General features: G+C 47.7%; 1 protein-coding gene across 1 annotated transcript in view; it reads left to right on the forward strand.

Moving 5' to 3' along the window:
* Positions 1-335: 335 nt before the first annotated feature.
* Positions 336-27217, forward strand: part of LOC146754602 (uncharacterized) — a 544359-nt gene continuing 517477 nt past the window's right edge. The window contains exon 1 of the mRNA XM_085527550.1: positions 336-2474. Within this exon, the coding sequence (XP_085383676.1) occupies positions 763-1680 (918 nt within the window). The 5' untranslated portion in view covers positions 336-762 and the 3' untranslated portion in view covers positions 1681-2474. The remainder of the gene's footprint in view (positions 2475-27217) is intronic.

Here is a 27217-nt window from a genome sequence, read left to right on the forward strand (position 1 = left end):
GGTGGATTTTAGGCTGAAAAACGTGGATTTGGGGTCTTTTTTTGTACTCCAAAATGGGGTTTTTGGGGTCGTCCAATATGGTATTTAATATGAAGGGGGAGGGTGGATTTTGGGCTTAAAAATTGCATTTTTGGGTCTTTTTTTGTGCTTCAAAAAAGGATATATAATATAGGGGTGGGGGGGCAGTGGATTTTGGGCTTAAAAACATGGATTTGGGGGCTTATTTTGGGCTCAAAAATGGGGTTTTTGGGGTCTTCAAACACCGTATGTAATATGGGGGTGGGTGGTCTTATTTTGGGCTTAAAAACGGCATTTTGGGTCTCTTTTTTGTTGTATTAGGCGAAATCGGACCCTCGGGATGTAACGTGATAGGCCCTCCCCTGCTGGGTCATGCATATGTATAAAAGATAAGGATGAAACTGGATACCTATATAAGGGACCCTCACATTCCAATAAACGCCATTTTACAGCTCACCATAATGGTGTAACAAACAGCTGTGACTTGGTCGGGGCTGTCGATACACATTCACAAAGGGACTTGACTTTCCAGGTTACCAGATCGGAGGTAACAAATGGTGCCCCGTGTGAGGAAAAGTCCTGGAGGTGAGTGTGCGACGGCTAAAACCGCGCTGACGGACGCGGTATCCACGGTTCGAGCCCGTGGAAGCACTCTCGGTCGGGTGCAAAGGGGAATGCAGCGCTGCGCCTATCCTACGGCCGATAGTTCGTAGAAGACCAGGAAGACTTCAGGTCTCTGGGTAAATGTATTCCGTCATTAGAGTAGTATTGCAACTTTGTAAAACCTACTATGGTAGGAAAGATACGCCTTCTAAGAAGGACTTTGCGGCCGTCATTAGTTGTCTTGAAAAGGAGAGGGAGCTTTCCTCTCCTCGGGTGATTTTGGATCACAATAAGTGGGACTCTTTAACTTTTTCGCTCTTTGAGCGCGCAATGAATGAGCAAAAAGCTTCTGAGCTCAAAACGTGGGCATTGGTGCTACGGGCATTGAAAGCGGCTCGGAAAGAGGGGAAGACTGAAACTCAGGTTGGGACGGCGGAATGTGGGTCGGGAGGCTTTTTCTCTTGCAGATGTGAGGATTTGAAAGACAAAGACAAGGTGGCGCGAGCCATCCCGACCGCACCCATCACTCCGGCTGAACAACGAGCAGATGGCCCCGTCCAGCAGCATTCCACACATTCCACATCCTTATCTCTTGACCAGCAGAAGCCTTCCTCGGAGGCCCCATCACGGTATCCAAAGCAACCTGCGTTCCTTCGCCCATCCTTGGGGGTGGGGAAGGGGAGTGAGCAGGGGCGGGAGGATGGGTCCCTTCCTCGAGATGGGATGTGTTGTGGGTGTGGTTCCGCCCCGGGGGGCGGGGTGGATAAGACTAACCAAGATGGAAGCCAATCCGCATCAGCGGGGGCGGAGGCAGAGGCGTTCCTAATCATCATAACCCTTCCCCAAGAGGGTGGGCTACTGGTCCAGCTCTACCTGGGGGGAGGGAGAGGGGAGAACAAGAGCGACCAAGTCTCGGATTGGTCAAAGATAAGGGAGGCATTCCTTTTTATCGTTAATTGGGGGCCCGGTCAGGGGGCCCCGGGCTCGAGTGGAGCCTCTGAAGCAGAAACAAGACCAGCTGACGAGCGAGCCTTGGCAGCCCGAGTTGGAGTCGGTTAAACTCCTGCTGATAACTTGGAGGAGAGGAAGAATGCTTAGGATAAACTGTATTGATTATTGTCACTGTCTTTGTGATTGTTAAATGTTTATGGTATATGAAAGTATAAATGCAAATGGTATATGGAACTGTTAATGTTATAGGGATGTGTAAACATGAATGCTATATGGAAGTGGAATTATTAATGTTACATGGAAGTGTAATTGAGGGTTCGAGTAGTGGAATTATGAAAAACAAAAAACAGCAAAAGGTTACAGAAGAACAGTGAGTTAAAATATTGAATGTGATCTGCTCTAGCCAGAGAAGTTTAAGTGCCAGCAAGAGAACGCAAACCCCCGCGCTGCCCTTCCCTCACTGCTTAGCCCGCACCCCCCCCACCCCCCCCCCGCCCCTCGGCTCCGCCGCTTGTGAAAGTAAACAAATCGTTACTTCCGAATGGGACAAAAGCAAATCTCTTGCTAGTCGGAGCAAGAATGTCTTCATTTTCTCCCAATAATATACACATTTAGGGAACTAGGGTAGGGTACTTGGACAAATTTGTTGATTGAGCTTGGAAATTGTGGGGAATTTCCAAGGGGGAATTCTGGTGGTGGAGTTGGATGGAACGGTGGCAGCTGTACTAGAGCAGGTCCTGAAGATCCCAGGATGAGTTTTGCCCGTAGTGGGCTGAATGCAATGTGCTCACAGCAGTGCAAAGATATTTGTTTTCTGACAGTTTCAGGTGCATCTCACTCTGTACTGCATCAAGAATTACTATACTACCCATAGATGATTTTTGTAACTATAGTAGGAGTAGGTCAACAAGAAAAAGCTTACCAATTAAAAGAAAAAAGAAGAAAGCTAAGGGTGAAGCAAGTAACAATAGAAATAAGTGACTATACCTGTTAATAACTTTTCTGAGTAGTTTGTATTGTAGAGAGATCTAATATAGTGGTTTGTTATCTTTTAAGAGCAGGTGTTCCACCTGGGCTCTGTATCATGCACTGGCCATGCATATATGGAGTACATGTTAAAAAGCCCTGCACAGGAGAGAATCTGTGATGGGTGAGAAAGGCAAGTGCACTTTGAAGCAGGGGACGCCCTGCAGGCACTGCCTATCGCATCCACCACTACTGTGTTCCTTCTCTCTCCTTTTGGTGGTTTGCCACCTCATAGTTGTCGATAAGTAATAATACATTAGCTTAGAAATTTTCATTTATAGAATTGTCTAAAATGAATGCTGGAATGAGTGTGTATATGTCAACTCAAAAAATTATGACGTTACATGTAATCTTCTGTTTAGTGTATTACCAGTGAAGGTTTTGATTGAGTGATGGTTATGTTAACATTTAAGTCCCCTGCAGCTCAGCGACACTGGGCCACTGCCATCATGGTCCTTGGTGTGCTGCGACACATCAAGACAGACAATGGCTCGTGCTTCATCTCAAGATCTACTCAAGGAGCATTGGGGAATATCTCACTCGACGGGCATCGCTGGGAATTCCCAGGGACAAGCATTGTGGAAAGGGCCAACCGTCTCCTGAAGGACAAGATACGTGTCCTTGGGGAGGGAAAGGTCACAGTGGTAGGATCCCAATAGCCCAGCAGGCTGAAGTATTGGCACAGCACATTATGCAATCAATCATTTTGAACGAAGAGGTTATGCCGCAGTAAAGGACAGAGAATCAGGAAAAATTTTATGGATCCCATCGAGAAAAGTAAAACCTGATGCAGTGATCACCCAAAAGGGCGGTCTGGGAGAAACAGAAAACTAATCGAAAGCTGAGTACTTTTCTTTCAGGCATGCTGTTTTACAGAAAAGAGCTGCAATAGATTTCCTGCTGCTGGCTCAAGAGGCACAGGTGCAAGGACTTTGAATGAGAAAATGGAGTTCCAGCAGATATATGAGAAGCTTTGAGCAGAAGGATGAACTGTATAATATAGCCCAAGATGCCTTGAAAATACTAACTAAAGAAACACTAACATTATTACACACTGCACCACATACCTCTGCATGTTTACGTCACTTTTTAAATAACTCACCACAAAAATTTATATAAGTACTAACACTTTTATATACTAGGATTAGGATTGGCGCTTGCGTTGTAATGGGGCATGGTTTTGTTAAGCATGGGGAGAGGGAGATGTTGTATTAGGCGAAATCGGACCCTCGGGATGTAACGTGATAGGCCCTCCCCTGCTGGGTCATGCATATGTATAAAAGATAAGGATGAAACTGGATACCTATATAAGGGACCCTCACATTCCAATAAACGCCATTTTACAGCTCACCATAATGGTGTAACAAACAGCTGTGACTTGGTCGGGGCCGTCGATACACATTCACAAAGGGACTTGACTTTCCAGGTTACCAGATCGGAGGTAACACTTTTTGTGCTTCAAAAGGGGGTATATAACATAGCAGCGGGGGTGGGAGGATTTTGGGCTGAAAAACGCGGATTTTGGCTCTTCTTTTGGGCTCCAAAATTAGTTTTGACAGTCTTCAAATATGGAATTTAATATGGGGGTTTCATGGTTTTGTAATTTTGTAATTTTGCTATCAGTATTCCACATCATAACATCATGTCAAGTATGGATACTTCTGTTGAATGTGCAGTCCACAGAAGAAGACTACATATCCCAGAGAACAACAGGAGTAACAATAAGTCACGGGACCAGGACTCTATATAATCTCGTTCCCAGGCTGGAGTGCCCTCCTTCTTCTCTCGAACTTCTCGGAGAGTGGGAAGCGTTCCAGCCGTGTCGCCTAGAGTTCACAGTAGGCCTCTCGGTTTTCGGAGACTCTCTCTCTCTCTGTTTCGTTCGATTTGTTAGCCTTAATTATATTATATTGTGTTATCTTGTATTTCGATATCATATTTAGTAAAATAAGTTTTTCCTCCTTAGATTGTTGCTGTTTTATCCCACTCCCCTTTTCCCCCTCCTTTCCGGGCCCCGGGGTGGGGGGCGTGGGGTGGCTTCCCCTGTCACGGGCATAGGTAAATCTAAGTAACCCGTGACAGATTTTTTGGTGGAGAATGCGGGCATAGAGCTTTTTAGCTTTTAGAACAACTCTCTCTTTGCTCTTAAAGAGCTTCGTTACGGGAGTGTTGGGAGTGTTATCTTTCCGTAGCTGCTCACGGAGAACGTGACCATGAAATACCAGACAAATTGTCAACATTAAGGGCTGCTGCACATTCTCAGCACTGCTATCTAACTTTTGTGTAGAAAACAAAGGGATTTCTTTCTCCCTTAGAGCAAAGCTAGCTAGCTCTGACTTTTACAGAGCCTGCCAGCTATGAATCCACTCTTCATCCCAGTTGCTCTGTTTAAGGGATTGAAAGCAATTATGATCTTCTTAGGCCAGCTGGACAGCCTTTACCTCTGCAAACTGACTTGATTCTCCCTTACCTTCAGTGGCCTCTGCAACCTGTCGTGTGGGGCTCCACACAGCAGCTTTCCATTTGCGATGCTTCCCTACAATGCGACATGATCCGTCAGTTAATAGGGCATATTTCTTTTCATTTTCTGGTAATTCGTTGTATGGTGGGGCCTCTTTAGCACGTGATACCTCTTCTGCTGGTGATGTTCCAAACCTTTTATCTTCAGGCCAGTCCATGATTACCTCTAGGATTCCTGGACGATTGAGGTTTCCCATTCGCGCTCGCTGTGTAATCAGCGTAATCCACTTGCTCCAGGTGACATCGGTAGCATGATGGGTGGAGGGAACCTGTCCTTTGAACATCCAGTTCAGCACTGGCAGTCGAGGTGCCAAAAGGAGCTGTGTTTCAGTCCCGACTACTTCGGAAGCAGCCCGAACCCCCTCATACGCGGCTAAGATCTCCTTCTCAGTTGGAGTGTAGCACTCTTCAGACCCCTTATATGATCGACTCCAGAATCCCAGGGGTCGGCCTCGGGTCTCTCCTGAGGCTCTTTGCCACAAACTCCAAGTGGGGCCTTTCTCTCCAGCAGCAGTATAGAGGATGTTCTTTACATCCTGTCCAGTCCGTACTGGCCCCAGGGCCACGGCACGGGCTATTTCTTGTTTAATCTGTTAAAAAGCCTGCTGCTGCTCAGGGCCCCATGCAAAATAATTCTTCTTCCGCGTTACCTGATAAAGGGGGCTTACAATGAGGCTGTAGTTTGGAATGTGCATCCTCCAAAAGCCCACTGCACCCAGGAAAGATTGTGTCTCTTTCTTGCTAGTTGGTGGAGACATGGCAGTGATTTTGTCGATCACATCTGCTGGGATGTGACGACGTCCATCCTGCCACTTTATACCTAAGAACTGAATTTCCTGGGCAGGTCCTTTTACTTTGCTTCGCTTAATAGCAAAGCCAGCTTGTAGAAGAATCCGGATTATCTGCTCTCCTTTTGTGAAAACTTCTTCTGCTGTATCGCCCCACACAACAATGTCATCAATGTACTGCAGGTGTTCAGGAGCACCACCCTGTTCCAGTACAGTTTGGACCAACCCATGGCAAATGGTTGGGCTGTGTTTCCACCCCTGGGGCAAACGGTTCCAAGTATACTGAATGCCCCTCCAGGTGAAGGCAAACTGTGGCTTGCATTCTGCGGCCAAAGGAATAGAAAAGAAGGCATTGGCAATGTCAATGGTGGTATACCATTTGGCTGCTTTTGACTCCAGCTCGTACTGGAGTTCCAACATGTCCGGCACAGCAGCGCTCAATGGGGGTGTGACCTCATTCAGGCCACGGTAGTCTACTGTCAGCCTCCATTCTCCACTGGCTTTACGCACTGGCCATATGGGGCTGTTAAAAGGTGAGTGAGTTTTACTGATCACTCCCTGATTCTCCAACTGGCGAATCAAATCATGAATGGGAAGCAAGGAATCCCTGTTGGTGCGATACTGTCGTCTGTGCACTGTCTTTGTAGCAATCGGTACCTGCTGCTCTTTTACTCGTAACAGCCCCACAACAGACGGGTCCTCTGACAGGCCGGGCAAAACAGACAGCTGCTTAATGTTGTCCATGTCTACAGCAGCTATCCCAAAGGCCCATCGATACCCCTTAGGATCCTTGAAATGCCCCCTTCTGAGGTAATCAATACCCAGTATACATGGAGCCCCTGGGCCAGTCACAATAGGATGTTTTTGCTAGTCTTTGCCAGTGAGGCTTATTTCAGCCTCCAGCACAGTCAATTCTTGAGAGCCCCCAGTCACTCCAGAAATATGGATTGATTCTGTCCCTTCATGACTGGAGGGCATTAGGGTGCACTGTGCACCGGTATCCACCAGCGCCTTATATTCCTGTGGTTCTGATGTGCCAGGCCATCGAATCCACACAGTCCAATAAACTCTATTATCCCTTTCCCTCCCCTGACTGAGGGCAGGGCCCCTCTATTGGTTACCTGTGATGACTGGAGCAACTCCACTGGTGGTTGGTATGTCTAGTAGTTCTTTCACCCGTGCTCGTAGTGCAGACGTGGGCTGATCATGCCACTTCCTCATGTCTTCTCCACGGTCACGTAGGTAGCGCCACATGGAAACACGCGGTGCAATCGTACTGTTGTTCTTTGCTCGAGCTGGGAAGCGTGTGCGTTTAACAGCTGAGACTTTTGATGATGCAGGTGGGGAGTAGGACTGGACTAGTTTGATCAGATCCTTCATTAGACCTGGTGGCCCGTACGAGGATTGACCTTCATCAGTTGTTTCTGATACTATTACGGGATCATTACAATTAGTTGATGGAAACAATTTCTTGCACATTTCATCTACTCGGTTTTCTAGCCGTGAGATGGCAGAAACTGCGGCATGCAGTTGGGGGAGCTGCTGATCGGTGGTTTGAAGCATTATAATCAGCTCAACAACTCGGGGCCATCTGTCCACGAATCCTTTAGATCCTGATACCAATGACTGTGCAATTCTCTCTGGTGCTGTACTTGTGATTTTCTGCCACATGTCAGGATCGGCCCTCACTCTCTCAGGGGCAAGTTCGCTTGGATCAGGGCTGTACAACATTTTCGCCATGGCCAGTTCCCTCAGGCGCTGAATACCTTTTTGGACGGTATTCCAACTATCAAATTTAGGCTTCAAAGCATCCTTATAGGGGTACCTTTCTCTCACGGCTTCTAACAGCCGCAACCAGAGAGTGGCAGCTCCATCCGAACATCTGCTAATCCCTCTGTCGATACCTGCATCTTGGGCAATGCTTCCTAGTTGGCGAGCTTCATTACCATCTAGAGACAAGCTGTTGGCCCCGTTGTCCCAGCAGCGAAGCAACCAAGCAAGGATACCTTCATCTTGACGCCGTGTAAACTCCTTTCTTGAGCCTTGGATTTCAGTCAGCTTCAGAGGTCGACAATAGGTGATTTCCTCCTCATCATCAGTCTCTTCTTCATGCCTCTTGGTTTTTGCCTTTGCTTTTTTCGGTACTGCTCCATGCCCGGCACCTGAGTCTTCTGCTGCCCCCCCCTGTGCTTCTCCTTCTTTTCGTTCTAGACGCATGGACACCCGTTTCCATTTCTTGCCTTCCACAGGGGCAACTGATATTGCTACTGATGCCTCCTGTGACTGATCAGAATTAACTTGGGCTTGAATCTCAGATCGGAAACTCTCTCTCTCCAGAATAGTATGATACAAAGCACGGTATGCATAAGCCAAACCCCACATAAGGTTTACCTCCTTAGATCTCTGACCCAAATATTCACATAATTTCTTAGGGTCCCTTAGGTGTTCAAGAGTGAAATCCCATGACACTGCGGGTCCCCATGCTTCTAAGACTTTTCCTAAACCTTTCCATATTCCCTGCCAGTCATCATTCTCTTGTTCTGGAGGAGACTTCCGCATAGAACGAATGCATAGGAACATATATGCATGCATTGATAGTGATAACATGAATGCAAGTATGAACCCTATCTCAGTTATTGAAAAGCGTGTGGAAATCTGAGAGTACAACCTAAATAAAAAGGGTTTTTTTAGCCTGTACAATGAATTAAACATGGTGCTGTTTGTAAAATTGCCTGTTCCATCTGGGATGCAAGTATTTGTAAAATTGCCTGTTCCATCTGGGATGCAAGTGTTTGTAAGATTCACAATTCCATCTGGGGTGTAGATGCCAAAATTCTGACCATACCACATCTCGTAAAAGTACCAGGCAGGTGTCTCCATCAGTATCCACCTTATTAGGCTATATATCTGCACAATTCCACAACACCAAATTATGGTGTTAATAGTTGACCAATACTTTAAGAAGATCATAATTGCTTTCAATCCCTTAAACAGAGCAACTGGGATGAAGAGTGGATTCATAGCTGGCAGGCTCTGTAAAAGTCATAGCTAGCTAGCTTTGCTCTAAGGGAGAAAGAAATCCCTTTGTTTTCTACACAAAAGTTAGATAGCAGTGCTGAGAATGTGCAGCAGCCCTTAATGTTGACAATTTGTCTGGTATTTCAAGGTCACGTTCTCCGTGAGCAGCTACGGAAAGATAACACTCCCAACACTCCCGTAACGAAGCTCTTTAAGAGCAAAGAGAGAGTTGTTCTAAAAGCTAAAAAGCTCTATGCCCGCATTCTCCACCAAAAAATCTGTCACGGGTTACTTAGATTTACCTATGCCCGTGACAGGGGAAGCCACCCCACGCCCCCCCCCCCGGGGCCCGGAAAGGAGGGGGAAAAGGGGAGTGGGATAAAACAGCGACAATCTAAGGAGGAAAAACTTATTTTACTAAATATGATACCGAAATACAAGATAACACAATATAATATAATTAAGGCTAACAAAATCGAACGAAACAGAGAGAGAGAGAGTCTCCGAAAACCGAGAGGCCTACTGTGAACTCTAGGCGACACGGCTGGAACGCTTCCCACTCTCCGAGAAGTTCGAGAGAAGAAGGAGGGCACTCCAGCCTGGGAACGAGATTATATAGAGTCCTGGTCCCGTGACTTATTGTTACTCCTGTTGTTCTCTGGGATATGTAGTCTTCTTCTGTGGACTGCACATTCAACAGAAGTATCCATACTTGACATGATGTTATGATGTGGAATACTGATAGCAAAATTACAAAATTACAAAACCATGACACTTGTATTTCGATATCATATTTAGTAAAATAAGCTTTTCCTCCTTAGATTGTCGCTGTTTTATCCCACTCCCCTTTTCCCCCTCCTTTCCGGGCCCCGGGTGGGGGGCCGTGGGGTGGCTTCCCCTGTCACGGGCATAGGTAAATCTAAGTAACCCGTGACAGTTGGCGGGGGGGGGGGTGTATTTTGGGCTTAAAAACAAGGTTTGGGGGGCTTTTGGGGGGCTTCAATTCTGGTTTTTAATATGGGGGTGGAGGGTGGATTTTGGGCTTAAAAATGGCATTTTTGGGTCTTTTTTTGTGCTTCAAAAGGGATTATATAATAAATGGGTGGGGGGGCAGTGGATTTTGGGCTTAAAAACGTGGATTTGGGGGCTTTTTTGTGCTTAAAAACGGGGTTTTTTGGTCTTCAAACACCTTATGTAATACGGGGGGGGGGTCTTATTTTGGTCTTAAAAACAGCATTTTTGGGTCTTTTTTTGTGCTTCAAAAGGGGGTATATAATATAGCGGCGGGGGAGGGTGGGTTTTGGGCTTAAAAACGGGGATTTTAGGTCATTTTGGGCTAAAAAATGGGGTTTTTTGGTCTTCAAACACCCTATGTAATATGGGGGGGGGGGGGGGGGGGATGGATTTTGGGCTTAAAAACAGCATTTTTGGGTCTTCTTTCGTGCTTCAAAAGGGGGTATATAATATAGGGGGTAGTGGATTTGGGGCTTAAAATGGGGGATTTTGGGTCATTTGGGGAGTGCTTTTGGTTTTTTTTTTTTTGTAGGGTATTAGAGGTACAACACGATGAGGGCTGAGGGTGGATTTTGGGCTTAAAAACGGGAAAACGGGGCTTTGGGGTCTTTTTTGTGCTTCAAAATGGGTCATTTAATATGGGGAGGGAAGGTGGATTTTGGGCTTAAAAACAAGGATTTGGGGGCTTATTTTGAGCTTAAAAATGAGGTTTTTGGGGTCTTCAAACACCATATGTAATATGGGGGGGGGGTCTTATTTTGGGCTTAAAAATGGCATTTTTTGGTCTTTTTTTGTGCTTCAAAAGGGAAATAATATGGGGCGGGGGGGGGGGGGAGGGTGGATTTTGGGCTTAAAAACGTGGATTTTGGAGCAGGAGAGCAACGTGAAGGGCAATGACGGGTATGTGGGGCCAGACGCATAAGTGGGACCCATAAGTGGGGGGCTGGACCCGTAAGTGGGACCCATAAGTGGGGGGTTGGACCCATATGTGGGGACCTGTCACGGGTTACTTAGATTTACCTATGCCCGTGACAGGGGAAGCCACCCCACGCCCCCCCCCCGGGGCCCGAAAAGGAGGGGGAAAAGGGGAGTGGGATAAAACAGTGACAATCTAAGGAGGAAAAACTTATTTTACTAAATATGATATCGAAATACAAGATAACACAATATAATATAATTGAGGCTAACAAAATCGAACGAAACAGAGAGAGAGAGTCTCCGAAAACCGAGAGGCCTACTGTGAACTCTAGGCGACACGGCTGGAACGCTTCCCACTCTCCGAGAAGTTCGAGAGAAGAAGGAGGGCACTCCAGCCTGGGAACGAGATTATATAGAGTCCTGGTCCCGTGACTTATTGTTACTCCTGTTGTTCTCTGGGATATGTAGTCTTCTTTTGTGGACTGCACATTCAACAGAAGTATCCATACTTGACATGATGTTATGATGTGGAATACTGATAGCAAAATTACAAAATTACAAAACCATGACATTCCACCCCTTATTCTACATTATTACATCATGGTTAATATATACATATATATACATATATATACACGTATGTAAAATTGTGATAGCTAAATAGTAGAATTGCATGTAACATAACTAAATGTACAACTATAATAACTAAAATACACTACACATGCAAACATATATATATATATATAGATACATAAAATTATTGACTGCACTCCCCCAGCATCAAATTCCCTTGTGGCACACATTGAACATCCCCATCCTTCTGCATTACCCACCAAGTGCACCCAGGTCCCTGGGCAAAGACAGTTCCACGGATAGGTTTGCCCTTTCCAGAAGCTGGAAGGACCCAAACAGCTTTTCCCAACATGTTCTTTACATGTATAACAGGGACCTTATCTCCTTCTACAGTGTGTAGGGGGCTAGATTGACTAGGACCATCACGATTGACAGATCCTCTAGTATTGACCAACCAAGTGGCTTCTGCCAGATTCTTCTCCCAGTGCTTAAATGTTCCACCACCCATTGCTTTCAACATAGTTTTCAACAACCCATTATATCGTTCAATTTTACCAGAAGCTGGTGCATGGTAGGGAATATGATAAATCCACTCAATGCCATGATCTTTGGCCCAAGTATTTATAAGAGAATTTTTGAAATGTGTCCCATTATCAGATTCAATTCTTTCTGGGGTGCCATGTCGCCACAAGACTTGTTTCTCAAGACCTAATATGGTGTTTCGAGCAGTTGCATGGGGTACTGCGTATGTTTCAAGCCACCCAGTGGTTGCCTCTACCATAGTGAGTACATAACACTTACCACTGCGAGATCGTGGCAAGGTGATATAATCAACCTGCCACGCCTCCCCATATTTATACTTTTGCCATCGCCCTTCCTCCCAGAGAGGTTTCATCCTTCTGGCTTGTTTAATTATGGCACATGTTTCACAATCATGAATAATCTGCGCAATAGCGTCCATGGTTAAGTCCACCCCTCGGTCTCTGGCCCACTTATATGTTGCGTCTCTTCCTTGATGGCCTGAGGTCTCATGAGCCCATCGAGCTAGAAATAATTCACCCTTATTCTGCCAGTCCAAGTCAATTTGAGCCACCTCAATTTTGGCAGCTTTATCTACCTGATGGTTGTTTTGTTGTTCTTCAGTAGCCCGACTTTTGGGCACATGTGCATCCACATGACGCACCTTTACAACCATATTCTTTGTTCGGGAAGCAATGTCCTTCCATAGTTCAGCGGCCCAAACAGATTTTCCCCTCCGTTGCCAGTTATTTTGTTCCCACCGCTGTAACCACCCCCATAAGGCATTTGCCACCATCCATGAGTCAGTATAAAGATACAGCATTGGCCACCTCTCCCGTTCAGCAACATCTAAGGCCAGCTGGACAGCTTTTACCTCTGCAAACTGACTTGATTCTCCCTTACCTTCAGTGGCCTCTGCAACCTGTCGTGTGGGGCTCCACACAGCAGCTTTCCATTTGCGATGCTTCCCTACAATGCGACATGATCCGTCAGTGAATAGGGCATATTTCTTTTCATTTTCTGGTAATTCGTTGTATGGTGGGGCCTCTTTAGCACGTGATACCTCTTCTGCTGGTGATGTTCCGAACTTTTTATCTTCAGGCCAGTCCATGATTACCTCTAGGATTCCTGGACGATTGAGGTTTCCCATTCGCGCTCGCTGTGTAATCAGCGTAATCCACTTGCTCCAGGTGACATCGGTAGCATGATGGGTGGAGGGAACCTGTCCTTTGAACATCCAGTTCAGCACTGGCAGTCGAGGTGCCAAAAGGAGCTGTGTTTCAGTCCCGACTACTTCGGAAGCAGCCCGAACCCCCTCATACGCGGCTAAGATCTCCTTCTCAGTTGGAGTGTAGCACTCTTCAGACCCCTTATATGATCGACTCCAGAATCCCAGGGGTCGGCCTCGGGTCTCTCCTGAGGCTCTTTGCCACAAACTCCAAGTGGGGCCTTTCTCTCCAGCAGCAGTATAGAGGATGTTCTTTACATCCTGTCCAGTCCGTACTGGCCCCAGGGCTACAGCACGGGCTATCTCTTGTTTAATCTGTTCAAAAGCCTGCTGCTGCTCAGGGCCCCATGCAAAATCATTCTTCTTCCGCGTTACCTGATAAAGGGGGCTTACAATGAGGCTGTAGTTTGGAATGTGCATCCTCCAAAAGCCCACTGCACCCAGGAAAGATTGTGTCTCTTTCTTGCTAGTTGGTGGAGACATGGCAGTGATTTTGTCGATCACATCTGCTGGGATGTGACGACGTCCATCCTGCCACTTTATACCTAAGAACTGAATTTCCTGGGCAGGTCCTTTTACTTTGCTTCGCTTAATAGCAAAGCCAGCTTGTAGAAGAATCCGGATGATCTGCTCTCCTTTTGTGAAAACTTCTTCTGCTGTATCACCCCACACAACAATGTCATCAATGTACTGCAGGTGTTCAGGAGCACCACCCTGTTCCAGTACAGTTTGAACCAACCCATGGCAAATGGTTGGGCTGTGTTTCCACCCCTGGGGCAAACGGTTCCAAGTATATTGAATGCCCCTCCAGGTGAAGGCAAACTGTGGCTTGCATTCTGCGGCCAAAGGAATAGAAAAGAAGGCATTGGCAATGTCAATGGTGGCATACCATTTGGCTGCTTTTGACTCCAGCTCGTACTGGAGTTCCAACATGTCCGGCACAGCAGCGCTCAATGGGGGTGTGACCTCATTCAGGCCACGGTAGTCTACTGTCAGCCTCCATTCTCCACTGGCTTTACGCACTGGCCATATGGGGCTGTTAAAAGGTGAGTGAGTTTTACTGATCACTCCCTGATTCTCCAACTGGCGAATCAAATCATGAATGGGGAGCAAGGAATCCCTGTTGGTGCGATACTGCCGTCTGTGCACTGTCTTTGTAGCAATCGGTACCTGCTGCTCTTTTACTCGTAGCAGCCCCACAACAGACGGGTCCTCTGACAGGCCAGGCAAAACAGACAGCTGCTTAATGTTGTCCATGTCTACAGCAGCTATCCCAAAGGCCCATCGATACCCCTTAGGATCCTTGAAATGCCCCCTTCTGAGGTAATCAATACCCAGTATACATGGAGCCCCTGGGCCAGTCACAATAGGATGTTTTTGCCAGTCTTTGCCAGTGAGGCTTATTTCAGCCTCCAGCACAGTCAATTCTTGAGAGCCCCCAGTCACTCCAGAAATATGGATTGATTCTGTCCCTTCATGACTGGAGGGCATTAGGGTGCACTGTGCACCGGTATCCACCAGCGCCTTATATTCCTGTGGTTCTGATGTGCCAGGCCATCGAATCCACACAGTCCAATAAACTCTATTATCCCTTTCCCTCCCCTGACTGAGGGCAGGGCCCCTCTATTGGTTACCTGTGATTACTGGAGCAACTCCACTGGTGGTTGGTATGTCTAGTAGTTCTTTCACCCGTGCTCGTAGTGCAGACGTGGGCTGATCATGCCACTTCCTCATGTCTTCTCCACGGTCACGTAGGTAGCGCCACATGGAAACACGCGGTGCAATCGTACTGTTGTTCTTTGCTCGAGCTGGGAAGCGTGTGCGTTTAACAGCTGAGACTTTTGATGATGCAGGTGGGGAGTAGGACTGGACTAGTTTGATCAGATCCTTCATTAGACCTGGTGGCCCGTACGAGGATTGACCTTCATCAGTTGTTTCTGATACTATTACGGGATCATTACAATTAGTTGATGGAAACAATTTCTTGCACATTTCATCTACTCGGTTTTCTAGCCGTGAGATGGCAGAAACTGCGGCATGCAGTTGGGGGAGCTGCTGATCGATGGTTTGAAGCATTATAATCAGCTCAACAACTCGGGGCCATCTGTCCACGAATCCTTTAGATCCTGATACCAATGACTGTGCAATTCTCTCTGGTGCTGTACTTGTGATTTTCTGCCACATGTCAGGATCGGCCCTCACTCTCTCAGGGTCAAGTTCGCTTGGATCAGGGCTGTACAACATTTTCGCCATGGCCAATTCCCTCAGGCGCTGAATACCTTTTTGGACGGTATTCCAACTATCAAATTTAGGCTTCAAAGCATCCTTATAGGGGTACCTTTCTCTCACGGCTTCTAACAGCCGCAACCAGAGAGTAGCAGCTCCATCCGAACATCTGCTAATCCCTCTGTCGATACCTGCATCTTGGGCAATGCTTCCTAGTTGGCGAGCTTCATTACCATCTAGAGACAAGCTGTTGGCCCCATTGTCCCAGCAGCGAAGCAACCAAGCAAGGATACCTTCATCTTGACGCCGTGTAAACTCCTTTCTTGAGCCTTGGATTTCAGTCAGCTTCAGAGGTCGACAATAGGTGATTTCCTCCTCATCATCAGTCTCTTCTTCATGCCTCTTGGTTTTTGCCTTTGCTTTTTTCGGTACTGCTCCATGCCCGGCACCTGGGTCTTCTGCTGCCCCCCCCTGTGCTTCTCCTTCTTTTCGTTCTAGACGCGTGGACACCCGTTTCCATTTCTTGCCTTCCACAGGGGCAACTGATATTGCTACTGATGCCTCCTGTGACTGATCAGAATTAACTTGGGCTTGAATCTCAGATCGGAAACTCTCTCTCTCCAGAATAGTATGATACAAAGCACGGTATGCATAAGCCAAACCCCACATAAGGTTTACCTCCTTAGATCTCTGACCCAAATACTCACTTAATTTCTTAGGGTCCCTTAGGTGTTCAAGAGTGAAATCCCATGACACTGCGGGTCCCCATGCTTCTAAGACTTTTCCTAAACCTTTCCATATTCCCTGCCAGTCATCATTCTCTGGTTCTGGAGGAGACTTCCGCATAGAACGAATGCATAGGAACATATATGCATGCATTGATAGTGATAACATGAATGCAAGTATGAACCCTATCTCAGTTATTGAAAAGCGTGTGGAAATCTGAGAGTACAACCTAAATAAAAAGGGTTTTTTTAGCCTGTACAATGAATTAAACATGGTGGTGTTTGTAAAATTGCCTGTTCCATCTGGGATGCAAGTATTTGTAAAATTGCCTGTTCCATCTGGGATGCAAGTGTTAGTAAGATTCACAATTGCATCTGAGGTGTAGATGCCAAAATTCTGACCATACCACATCTCGTAAAAGTACCAGGCAGGTGTCTCCATCAGTATCCACCTTATTAGGCTATATATCTGCACAATTCCACAACACCAAATTATGGTGTTAATAGTTGACCAATACTTTAAGAAGATCATAATTGCTTTCAATCCCTTAAACAGAGCAACTGGGATGAAGAGTGGATTCATAGCTGGCAGGCTCTGTAAAAGTCAGAGCTAGCTAGCTTTGCTCTAAGGGAGAAAGAAATCCCTTTGTTTTCTACACAAAAGTTAGATAGCAATGCTGAGAATGTGCAGCAGCCCTTAATGTTGACAATTTGTCTGGTATTTCAAGGTCACGTTCTCCGTGAGCAGCTACGGAAAGATAACACTCCGAACACTCCCGTAACGAAGCTCTTTAAGAGCAAAGAGAGAGTTGTTCTAAAAGCTAAAAAGCTCTATGCCCGCATTCTCCACCAAAAAATCTGTCACGGGTTACTTAGATTTACCTATGCCCGTGACAGGGGAAGCCACCCCACGCCCCCCCCCCGGGGCCCGAAAAGGAGGGGGAAAAGGGGAGTGGGATAAAACAGTGACAATCTAAGGAGGAAAAACTTATTTTACTAAATATGATATCGAAATACAAGATAACACAATATAATATAATTGAGGCTAACAAAATCGAACGAAACAGAGAGAGAGAGTCTCCGAAAACCGAGAGGCCTACTGTGAACTCTAGGCGACACGGCTGGAACGCTTCCCACTCTCCGAGAAGTTCGAGAGAAGAAGGAGGGCACTCCAGCCTGGGAACGAGATTATATAGAGTCCTGGTCCCGTGACTTATTGTTACTCCTGTTGTTCTCTGGGATATGTAGTCTTCTTTTGTGGACTGCACATTCAACAGAAGTATCCATACTTGACATGATGTTATGATGTGGAATACTGATAGCAAAATTACAAAATTACAAAACCATGACAGGACCCCATAAGTGTGACCCCATAGGGGCCAATGGGGACCCCAGCCCCATAAGTGGGAACACAGCCCAATAAGTGTGACCCATAAGTGGGGGTCCAGACCCAAAGGAGCTGGAGCAAGAGAGCAACATGGAGGGCAACAATGGGTATGTGGGGCAAGACCCATAAGTGGTGCCCATAAGTTGGGGGGCTGGACCCATAAGAGGGACCCATAAGTGGGGGGCCAGACCCCATAAGTGAGACCACGGAGCCATAACTGCATCCCCAGCCCCATAAGTGGGGGTCCAGCCCCATAAGTGGGACCCATAAGTGGGGGGCTGGACCCATAAGTGGGGGGGGGGACCGAACCCATAAGTGGGGCCAGAGACCCATAAGTGGGATGGGACAGTGGGAGGGGGGGAGCTTGGACCCATAAGTATGATCCATAAGTGGGGGGCTGGACCCATAAGTGGGGCCCATAAGTGGTGGCAGTTCGAACCCATAAGCGGGACCCATAAGTTGGAGGGGAATCGGACCCATAAGTGGGGGGCTGGACCAATAAGTGGGACCCATAAGTGGTGGGAGATTGAACCCATAAGTGGGACCCATAAGTTGGGGGGGAATCAAACCCATAAGTGGGGGGCTGGACCCATAAGTGGGGCCACAGACCCATAAGTGGGGGGCTGGACCCATAAGTGAGACCTGAGACACATAAGTGGGACCCGTAAGTGGGAGGACAGACCCATAAGTGGGCCCACAGACCCATAAGTGGGGACCCAGACCCATAAGTGGGGACTCAGACCCATAAGTGGGGGGCTGGACCAATAAGTGGGACCCATTAGTGGTGGGAGATTGAACCCATAAGTGGGACCCATAAGTTGGGGGGGAATCAAACCCATAAGTGGGGGGCTGGACCCATAAGTGAGACCTGAGACACATAAGTGTGACCTGTAAGTGGGGGGACAGACCCATAAGTGGGACCACAGACCCATAAGTGGGGGCCCAGACCCGTAAGTGGGGACTCAGACCCATAAGTGGGGGGCTGGGCCCATAAGTTGGGGAGCTGGACCCATAAGTGGGACCTAAAACCCCATAACTGTGTTCCTTAGTGTGACCCCAGCCCCATCAGTGGGGCTTCAGATCCATAACTGCATCTCCAGCCCCATAAGTGTGACCCCAATCCCATAGCTGTGAACACAGACCCATATGTGTGACCCATAAGTGGGACCCCAGCTGCGCTCGTGCATCCGGTGCCGTCCTGCGGCACCCAGTCTTTGTTACAAGCATTGGAACGAGGCACAGGCTCTGTCAGTCTCGTATCCGTGTTGTTGTACCTCAGCGGTGTCTCCCGGTAATAGGAGATGAGGTCGTAAAGGCTGTCAAATATTCGGTTATTAATGAGAAAGTACTTATGTGGCTGCTGGCATCCTGCCACCATTGGATGCGTCAGTGCTGCACCTCTCCATTGCTCCAGATGGACAGGACATAGTCCCCAATGAATGTCCCGCTCTCCCTAACAAGGAAGGAGCCATCGGGAGCCCTCATCACAGTGCAGTACGGCGTCATCAGCTGCTCAGCAATGTGCCGCCCACTGCGCCCTGCTCCCATCCTGCCATGGAACCATTCCTCCGTGAGATGCCAATTGATGTTGGGGTTCACCTCCCTCTGCACAGGTCGTCTTCCTTGTCTGCTCCAGGCTGGGATGTCATAGAGCGGGTTCCACGCGTAGGTTATGGGGGTGTCCGTGATTTGAAAATCTGCGGTCTGCTCCCTCTGCTCCTCTTCCACGATTTGGCTATCCGCTGTATGCTCTTCTGTATTCGTCATTTGCTCCTTGCTCATACATGAACCCATGGTTTCTTGCCACTCACTCCAAGCCGCCTCAGTTTTGGCGGGTCTTGCCAATGGTCTTTATAGTATCTGCTCACACCTATGCCAGGCGCACAAGCTAGACGTCCCGTGATCATGCCAAGAAGGTCTGTCTGGCAGGAATTGATACAGTCTTTTGGTTTTTCTCCCTCCTTGTCTGCTGAACTGTTTGCACCTCTGAAGGTCTCCTGCTAGTTCGGGCAAGAATGTCTTCATTTTCTCTCAATAATATACACATTTAGGGAACTAGGGTGGGGGACTTGGACGGACTTGTTGATGGAGCTTGGAAATTGTATGGAGGGGGAATTGTAGTGGGGGAGTTAGGAACGGTGGCAGCTGTACTGGAGCGGAACCTGAAGATCCCAAGATGAGTTTTACCTTCAGTGGTCTGAATGCAACGTGCACACAGCAGTGCAAAGGTATTTGTTTTCTGGCAGATATGGGTGCAACTCTGTCACGGGGTTCTCTCTAGAGCTCACTCCGGGACAGTGGGCACAAACCCAGGGCAGCAGGAACAAAAGCCCCCCCCCCTTTTCTCTCACGGCACGGTACGGTACGGCAAAGTGCGGCGTGGCCCGGCCCGGCCACGTGCGTTTCGGGAGAGGGGAAGGGAAGGGAGATTGCGATTAGGTCTAACAAAAAAAATGAGGGAGGAAAAAGGTGATCTGAGAACGAATGGCAGTTTAATAACCTAATAACACTAAACAACAACAAGAGAGTTTCAACAAAGAGAATACCAAGTCCCAAATCTCACCGATGGAGCTGTGGAAGGCAGGAAGCTCTGACCACGTTGTCTCCTCGCAGGGAGCCGGTCCAGCAACGCCGTCCCCTTCCTCACTTCCCTTCCGGTGCCCCACCCCACATGCCCATCAAGGCAGCCCACAGAAAAAAAAACTTGTCCCCTTTACTCCCATTATTAGCATGGTGTTCTGATGTGGAATACCAACACCAACCAAATTGCAAAACCATAACATTCCACCCCTTATTACACATCATCACATCATGCCTAACTTTTATCAACATATAAACAGAACAGTAGTTAACATGCATTACATATGTACATACAGATATATATATATATATATATATATATATATATATATATATACACACACATGGAATCACAGGCTGCACTCCCCCAGCATCAAATTTCCCTGTGGCACACACTGAACATCCCCATCCTTCTGCATCACCCACCAGGTGCACCCAGGTCCCTGTGCAAAGACAGTTCCACGGAGGGGCCTCCCCTTTCCAGAGGCTGGAAGGACCCAAACCGCTTTTCCCAACATATTCTTTACATGCACCACAGGAACCTTGTCTCCCTCCACGGTACGCAGGGAGTTGGACTGTGTAGGGCCGTCTCGGTTGGCTGATCCTCGGGTGTTTACCAGCCAGGTGGCTTCTGCTAGATGTTTCTCCCAGTTCTTAAATGTTCCACCACCCATCGCTTTCAGCGTGGTTTTCAGCAAACCGTTGTGGCGCTCGATCTTACCAGCAGCTGGTGCGTGATAGGGGATGTGATAGATCCATTCAATGCCATGTTCTTTGGCCCAAGTGCTCACCAGTGAATTTTTGAAATGAGTCCCATTGTCTGATTCGATCCTCTCTGGGGTGCCATGTCGCCACAGGATTTGTGTCTCTAGGCCTAATATGGTGTTTCTGGCAGTGGCATGGGGTACTGCATATGTCTCAAGCCACCCGGTGGTTACCTCCACCATGGTGAGTACATAATGCTTACCATTACGAGTCTTTGGCAAGGTGATATAATCAATCTGCCATGCCTCCCCATATTTATACTTTTCCCATCGCCCTTCCCCCCAGAGAGGTCTCATCCTCTTGGCCTGTTTGATCATGGCACAGGTGTCACAATCATGGATGATCTGCGCAATAGCATCCATAGTTATGTCCACCCCTCGGTCTCTAGCCCACTTATGTGTTCCATCTCTGCCTTGATGGCCTGAGGTCTCATGGGCCCACCGAGCTAGGAATAACTCTCCCTTATTCTGCCAATCCAGGTCTATCTCAGCCACCTCAATTCTGGCAGCTCGATCTACCTGGTGGTTATTTTGTTGCTCCTCTGTTGCTCGACTCTTGGGCACGTGGGCATCTACGTGACGCACCTTTAGGACCATGTTCTTTATTCGGGCAGTAATGTTCTTCCATAGTTCAGCGGCCCAAATAGGTTTACCTTTCCGCTGCCAGTTGTTTTGCTCCCATTGCTGCAACCACCCCCATAAGGCATTGGCCACCATCCATGAGTCAGTATAGAGGTAAAGCACTGGCCATTTCTCCCGCTCAGCAATGTCTAGGGCCAGCTGGACAGCCTTTACCTCTGCAAATTGACTCGATTCTCCTCTTCCTTCCGTGGCCTCTGCAACTTGTCGTGTGGGGCTCCACACTGCAGCCTTCCATCTGCGATGTTTCCCAACAATGCGGCACGATCCATCAGTGAACAGGGTGAACTTCTTTTCGTTTTCCGGAAGTTCATTGTACGGGGGAGCCTCTTTGGCACGTGACACCTCTTCTGCTGGTGGTGCTTCAAACTTTTTACCTTCGGGCCAGTCCATGATCACTTCTAGGATCCCTGGATGGTTGAGGTTCCCCATCCGGGCCCGCTGTGTGATTAGTGCAACCCACTTACTCCATGTGGCATCTGTGGCATGGTGAGTGGAGGGAACCTGCCCTTTAAACATCCAATTCAGCACTGGAAGTCGAGGTGCCAAGAGAAGCTGTGTTTCGGTGCCAATTACCTCAGAGGCAGCCCGGACCCCTTCATATGCGGCTAGGATCTCCTTCTCAGTTGGAGTGTAGCCCTCTTCCGACCCCCTGTATGCTCTACTCCAGAATCCTAGGGGTCGGCCTCGGGTCTCATCTGAGGTTCTCTGCCACAAGCTCCAAGTGGGACCTTTCTCCCCAGCAGCCGTGTAAAGGATGTTCTTCACATCCTGTCCCATCCGTACTGGCCCCAGGGCCACAGCACGGGCTATCTCTTGCTTGATTTGCTCAAAGGCCTGCTGCTGTTCAGGGCCCCACGCGAAGCTATTCTTCTTTCGGGTCACCTGATAGAGGGGGCTCACAATGAGGCTATAATTTGGGATATGCATCCTCCAGAAGCCTACCACACCCAGGAAGGACTGTGTCTCTTTTTTGTCAGTGGGCGCAGACATTGCAGTAATTTTGTTGATCACATCAGTTGGGATGTGGCGACGCCCATCTTGCCATTTCACCCCAAGAAACTGGATTTCTTGGGCAGGGCCCTTCACTTTGTCTCGCTTAATAGCGAAACCAGCAGACAGGAGGATCTGGATTATCCGTTCTCCTTTTTTAAAAACCTCCGTCGCTGTATCACCCCACACAACGATATCATCTATATACTGCAGGTGCTCTGGAGCACCGCCCTGTTCCAATGTGGCTTGGATCAGCCCATGGCAGATGGTCGGGCTGTGTTTCCACCCCTGGGGCAAACGATTCCAAGTGTACTGAACACCCCTCCAAGTAAAGGCAAACTGTGGCCTACACTCTGTGGCCAAAGGGACAGAGAAAAATGCATTGGCAATATCAATGGTGGCATACCATTTTGCCTCTTTCGATTCCAGTTCATACTGGAGTTCCAACATGTCTGGCACTGCAGCACTCAATGGGGGTGTGACCTCATTAAGGCCACGATAGTCCACTGTCAGCCTCCATTCTCCACTGGCTTTGCGCACTGGCCATATGGGGCTATTGAAGGGTGAATGGGTCTTACTAATTACTCCCTGACTTTCTAGTTGTTGAATGAGCTTATGGATAGGGAGCAAGGAATCCCTGTTAGTACGGTACTGTCGTCTGTGTACTGTTCTCGTGGCAATTGGTACCCGTTGTTCTTACACCCGTAGTAACCCCACAGCAGACGGGTCCTCTGATAGGCCAGGCAAATCAGACAGCTGCTTAATATTGCCTGTTTCTATAGCAGCTATTCCAAAAGCCCATCTGTATCCTTTGGGGTCCTTGAAATGTCCCCTTCTTAGGTAATCTATTCCAAGTATGCAAGGAGCCCCCTGGCCAGTCACTATACGATGTTTCTGCCAGTCTCTACCAGTGAGGCTTATCTCGGCCTCCAATACAGACAGTTCCTGCGAACCCCCAGTCACCCCATGTATATGTATCCGTTCTGTCCCTTCGAAACCTGAGGGTATCAGAGTGCACTGTGCACCAGTATCCACCAGTGCTTTATATTTTTGTGGTTCGGATGTGCCAGGCCACCGAATCCACACAGTCCAATACACTCTATTATTCCTTTCTCCCCCCTGGCTGAGGGCAGGGCCCCTCTATTGGTTGTCTGAGGCGGTAGAGGCAACCTCAGTAGTGGCTGACCTCTTTTGTAATTTTCTTACCCGTGCTCGCAGTACAAAATTGGGTTCGTCATGCCACTTCTTCATATCCTCTCCATGGTCACGCAGGTAGTTCCACATGGCACCACGTGACATAGGCTCACTGCGGTCCTTCACTTGGACAGGTGTGCGTTTGCGTCTGACAGCTGAGACTGCCACAGGTTCACTGTGGTTCCTTGCCGCAGACCAGCTCTTCTGCATGTTGTCCTGTCTTCTCTCCATTTGGTCCATTCTATCCACCATTTTACAGATGGCTGCGATGGTGGTACGGTGTGGCAGTAGTGAGTATTTGATATTTTGCAGTGAAAGGATGAGCTCAAAAATTTCAGGTCTCCTATCCAGCTCATCATACCTGTTAGAGTTCGTTAATAGTACACTGGAATACTTCCCTGGTGCTGACCGTATGAGTTTCTTGCATATTTCCGGAGTACCGCTCACCTTTTCTGGGTCATGGTAATCCTCTGGGTCCCCAGGGACAAATGTGGGATCGAACAGCATTTCTGCCACAGCCATTTCTCTCAGGTACTGGATACCTTCCTCAGCTGTACTCCATTTTTCCAGTACAGGCTCCAAATCACTTTTGAGAAGACCGGTTGCCTTTACAGCTGATAGAATCCTCTCCCAGAGATTGGCGACTCCAACGAGACATCTGCTGATCCCTCTATCAATAGATGAGTCTCGAGCGATGTTTCCTAATTGACGAGCCTCATCACAGCTTAGAGACATGCAGGAGGCCCCATTGTCCCAACACCGGAGCAGCCAAGTGACAAGGCGTTCACCTGGGAGTCGGGCAAACTCCTTTCTCGCACTTTGGATTTCAGTAATTTTCAGAGGTTTACGAGTAGAGGAAGCAGTGACTTTTCCCTCATCATCACTATCTTCTCCGCGTCTGTTAGTCTTCTGAGTTGCCTTTCTCGGTGGTTTTGGGGAGGGTCCCTCACCAGGATCTTCCTCTACTTCCTCCATCCATTCCAGACGTGAGGACACACGTTCCCATCTCTGGCCTTCCACTGGGGCGACTGACACTGATGCTGGTGCTTCCTGTGGTCGGCTGGGATTAACTTGTTGCCTTCCCCTTAGGGTTTGGATCTCATTCTCGAGACTCTCTATCTTTTTCATAAGCCATTCGATCTGAGATCCCCCTGATCTCCCACACTCACTCAGGGGTTCTATTAATTTCCCAGGGTCCCTCTGGTGTTCAGGGGTGAGATTACCTGATACTGGGGGTCCCGATGCTTCTGGCCCTTTTCCTGAGTCTCTCTGCACTATTCTTTGCAAGTCTCTCTGCAATTTATAGTAAACTACTACAATTAGAGAGACTAACAACACAGTATTCCAATTGACACCCCAGTCATACTTAAGGAATTCAGAGCATTCGTGAGCCAGTTCAAGCACGGTGCCTGTGATGTTCATTAGTCTGGAAAGGAGCCAGGCAGATATCTCTAACCCTGCCAGCCATCGGCTTAATAAATCTACCCCTACCCCCAACATCAGGAAGTCCTTAAGCCAGGACCACAGGAACCTAGGGACTATCAATCCTACATACAGGGCTGCTGAAAAAAACCACCTAATTACTGCCCAAAACATTGCCCTGAGCTCTGCCCGCATCCTCCACCAAAAATGTCACGGGGTTCTCTCTAGAGCTCACTCCGGGACAGTGTGCACAAACCCAGGGCAGCAGGAACAAAAGCCCCCCCCCCTTTTCTCTCACGGCACGGTACGGTACGGCAAAGTGCGGCGTGGCCCGGCCCGGCCACGTGCGTTTCGGGAGAGGGGAAGGGAAGGGAGATTGCGATTAGGTCTAACAAAAAAAATGAGGGAGGAAAAAGGTGATCTGAGAACGAATGGCAGTTTAATAACCTAATAACACTAAACAACAACAAGAGAGTTTCAACAAAGAGAATACCAAGTCCCAAATCTCACCGATGGAGCTGTGGAAGGCAGGAAGCTCTGACCACGTTGTCTCCTCGCAGGGAGCCGGTCCAGCAACGCCGTCCCCTTCCTCACTTCCCTTCCGGTGCCCCACCCCACATGCCCATCAAGGCAGCCCACAGAAAAAAAAACTTGTCCCCTTTACTCCCATTATTAGCATGGTGTTCTGATGTGGAATACCAACACCAACCAAATTGCAAAACCATAACAAACTCACTCTGTACTGCATCAAGAATTACTACCTATAGATGATTTTTGTAAATGTAGTAGTAGGTCAACAAGAAAATTCTTACAAATTAAATAAAAAAAGAAGGGAGCTAAGGGTAAAGCAAGTAACAATGAGAATATGTGACTATAGCTGTAAATAACTTTTTCTGAGTAGTTTGTATTGTAGGGAGATCTAATATAGTGTTATGTTCTATTTTAAGAGCAGGTGTTCCACCTGGGTTCTGTATCATGCACTGGCCATGCAGAAATGGAGCACATGTGAAAAAAACTTTGCAATCTCTAGCAAGAATTAAAGCAGGAGAGAATCTGTGATGGGTGAGAAAGGCAAAGTGCACTTTGAAGCAGGGGATGCCCTGCTGGCACTGCCTATCACATCTACCACTATTGTATTCCTTCTCTCTCCTTTTGATGGTTTGTCACCTCATAGTTGTCGATAAGTAATAATACATTAGCGTAGAAATTTCCATTTATAGAATTGTCTAAAATGAATGCTGGAATGAGTGTGTATATGTCAACTCAAAAAATTATGACCTTACATGTAACCTTATGTTTAGTGCGTTATCAGTCAAGGTTTTGATTGAGTGATGATGATTATGTTAACATTTAACTACCCTGCAGCTCAGCAACACTGGGCCACTGCCATCGCGGTCCTTGGTGTGCCGTGACACATCAAGACAGACAATGGTTCGTGCTTCATCTCGCGATCTACTCAAGAATGGCTCGAGCATTGAGGAATATCTCACTTGATTGGCATCCCTGGGAATTCCCAGGGACAGGCAATTGTGGAGAGGGCCAACTGTCTCCTGAAGGACAACATATGTGTCCTTGGGGAGGGGGAGGGTCACAGAGGTAGGATCCCGGTGGCCCAGCAGGCGGAAGTATTGGCACAGCACATTATGCAATCAATCATTTTGAACGAAGAGGTTATGCCACAGTAAAGAATAGTGAATCAGGAAAAATTTATGGGTCCCTTCGAGAAAAATAAAACCTGATATAGTGATCACCCAAAAGGGCGGTCTGGGAGAAATGGAAAACTAATTGAAAGCTGAGTACTTTTCTTTCAGGCATACTGTTTTACAGAATAGAGCTGCAGTAGATTTCCTGCTGCTGGCTCAAGGGTATGGGTGCAAGGACTTTGAAGGGTTGCTTACAACGTATAATGGAATGAGTGTTTAATGAGAAAAGGGAGTTCCAGCATATATACAAGAAGCTTTGAGCAGAAGGATGAACTGGATAATATGACCAAAGATGCCTTGGACATACTGATTAGAACACCACTAACATTGTTAGACATTGCACCACTTATCTCTGCATGCTTTGCAATCTGTATACCTCACATTATAGATAATCTGTGACAAAGTTTA

Source organism: Coturnix japonica, chromosome W (assembly GCF_054131305.1).
Source record: "Coturnix japonica strain WE chromosome W, WE-NBRP24, whole genome shotgun sequence".
NCBI lineage: Eukaryota > Metazoa > Chordata > Aves > Galliformes > Phasianidae > Coturnix > Coturnix japonica.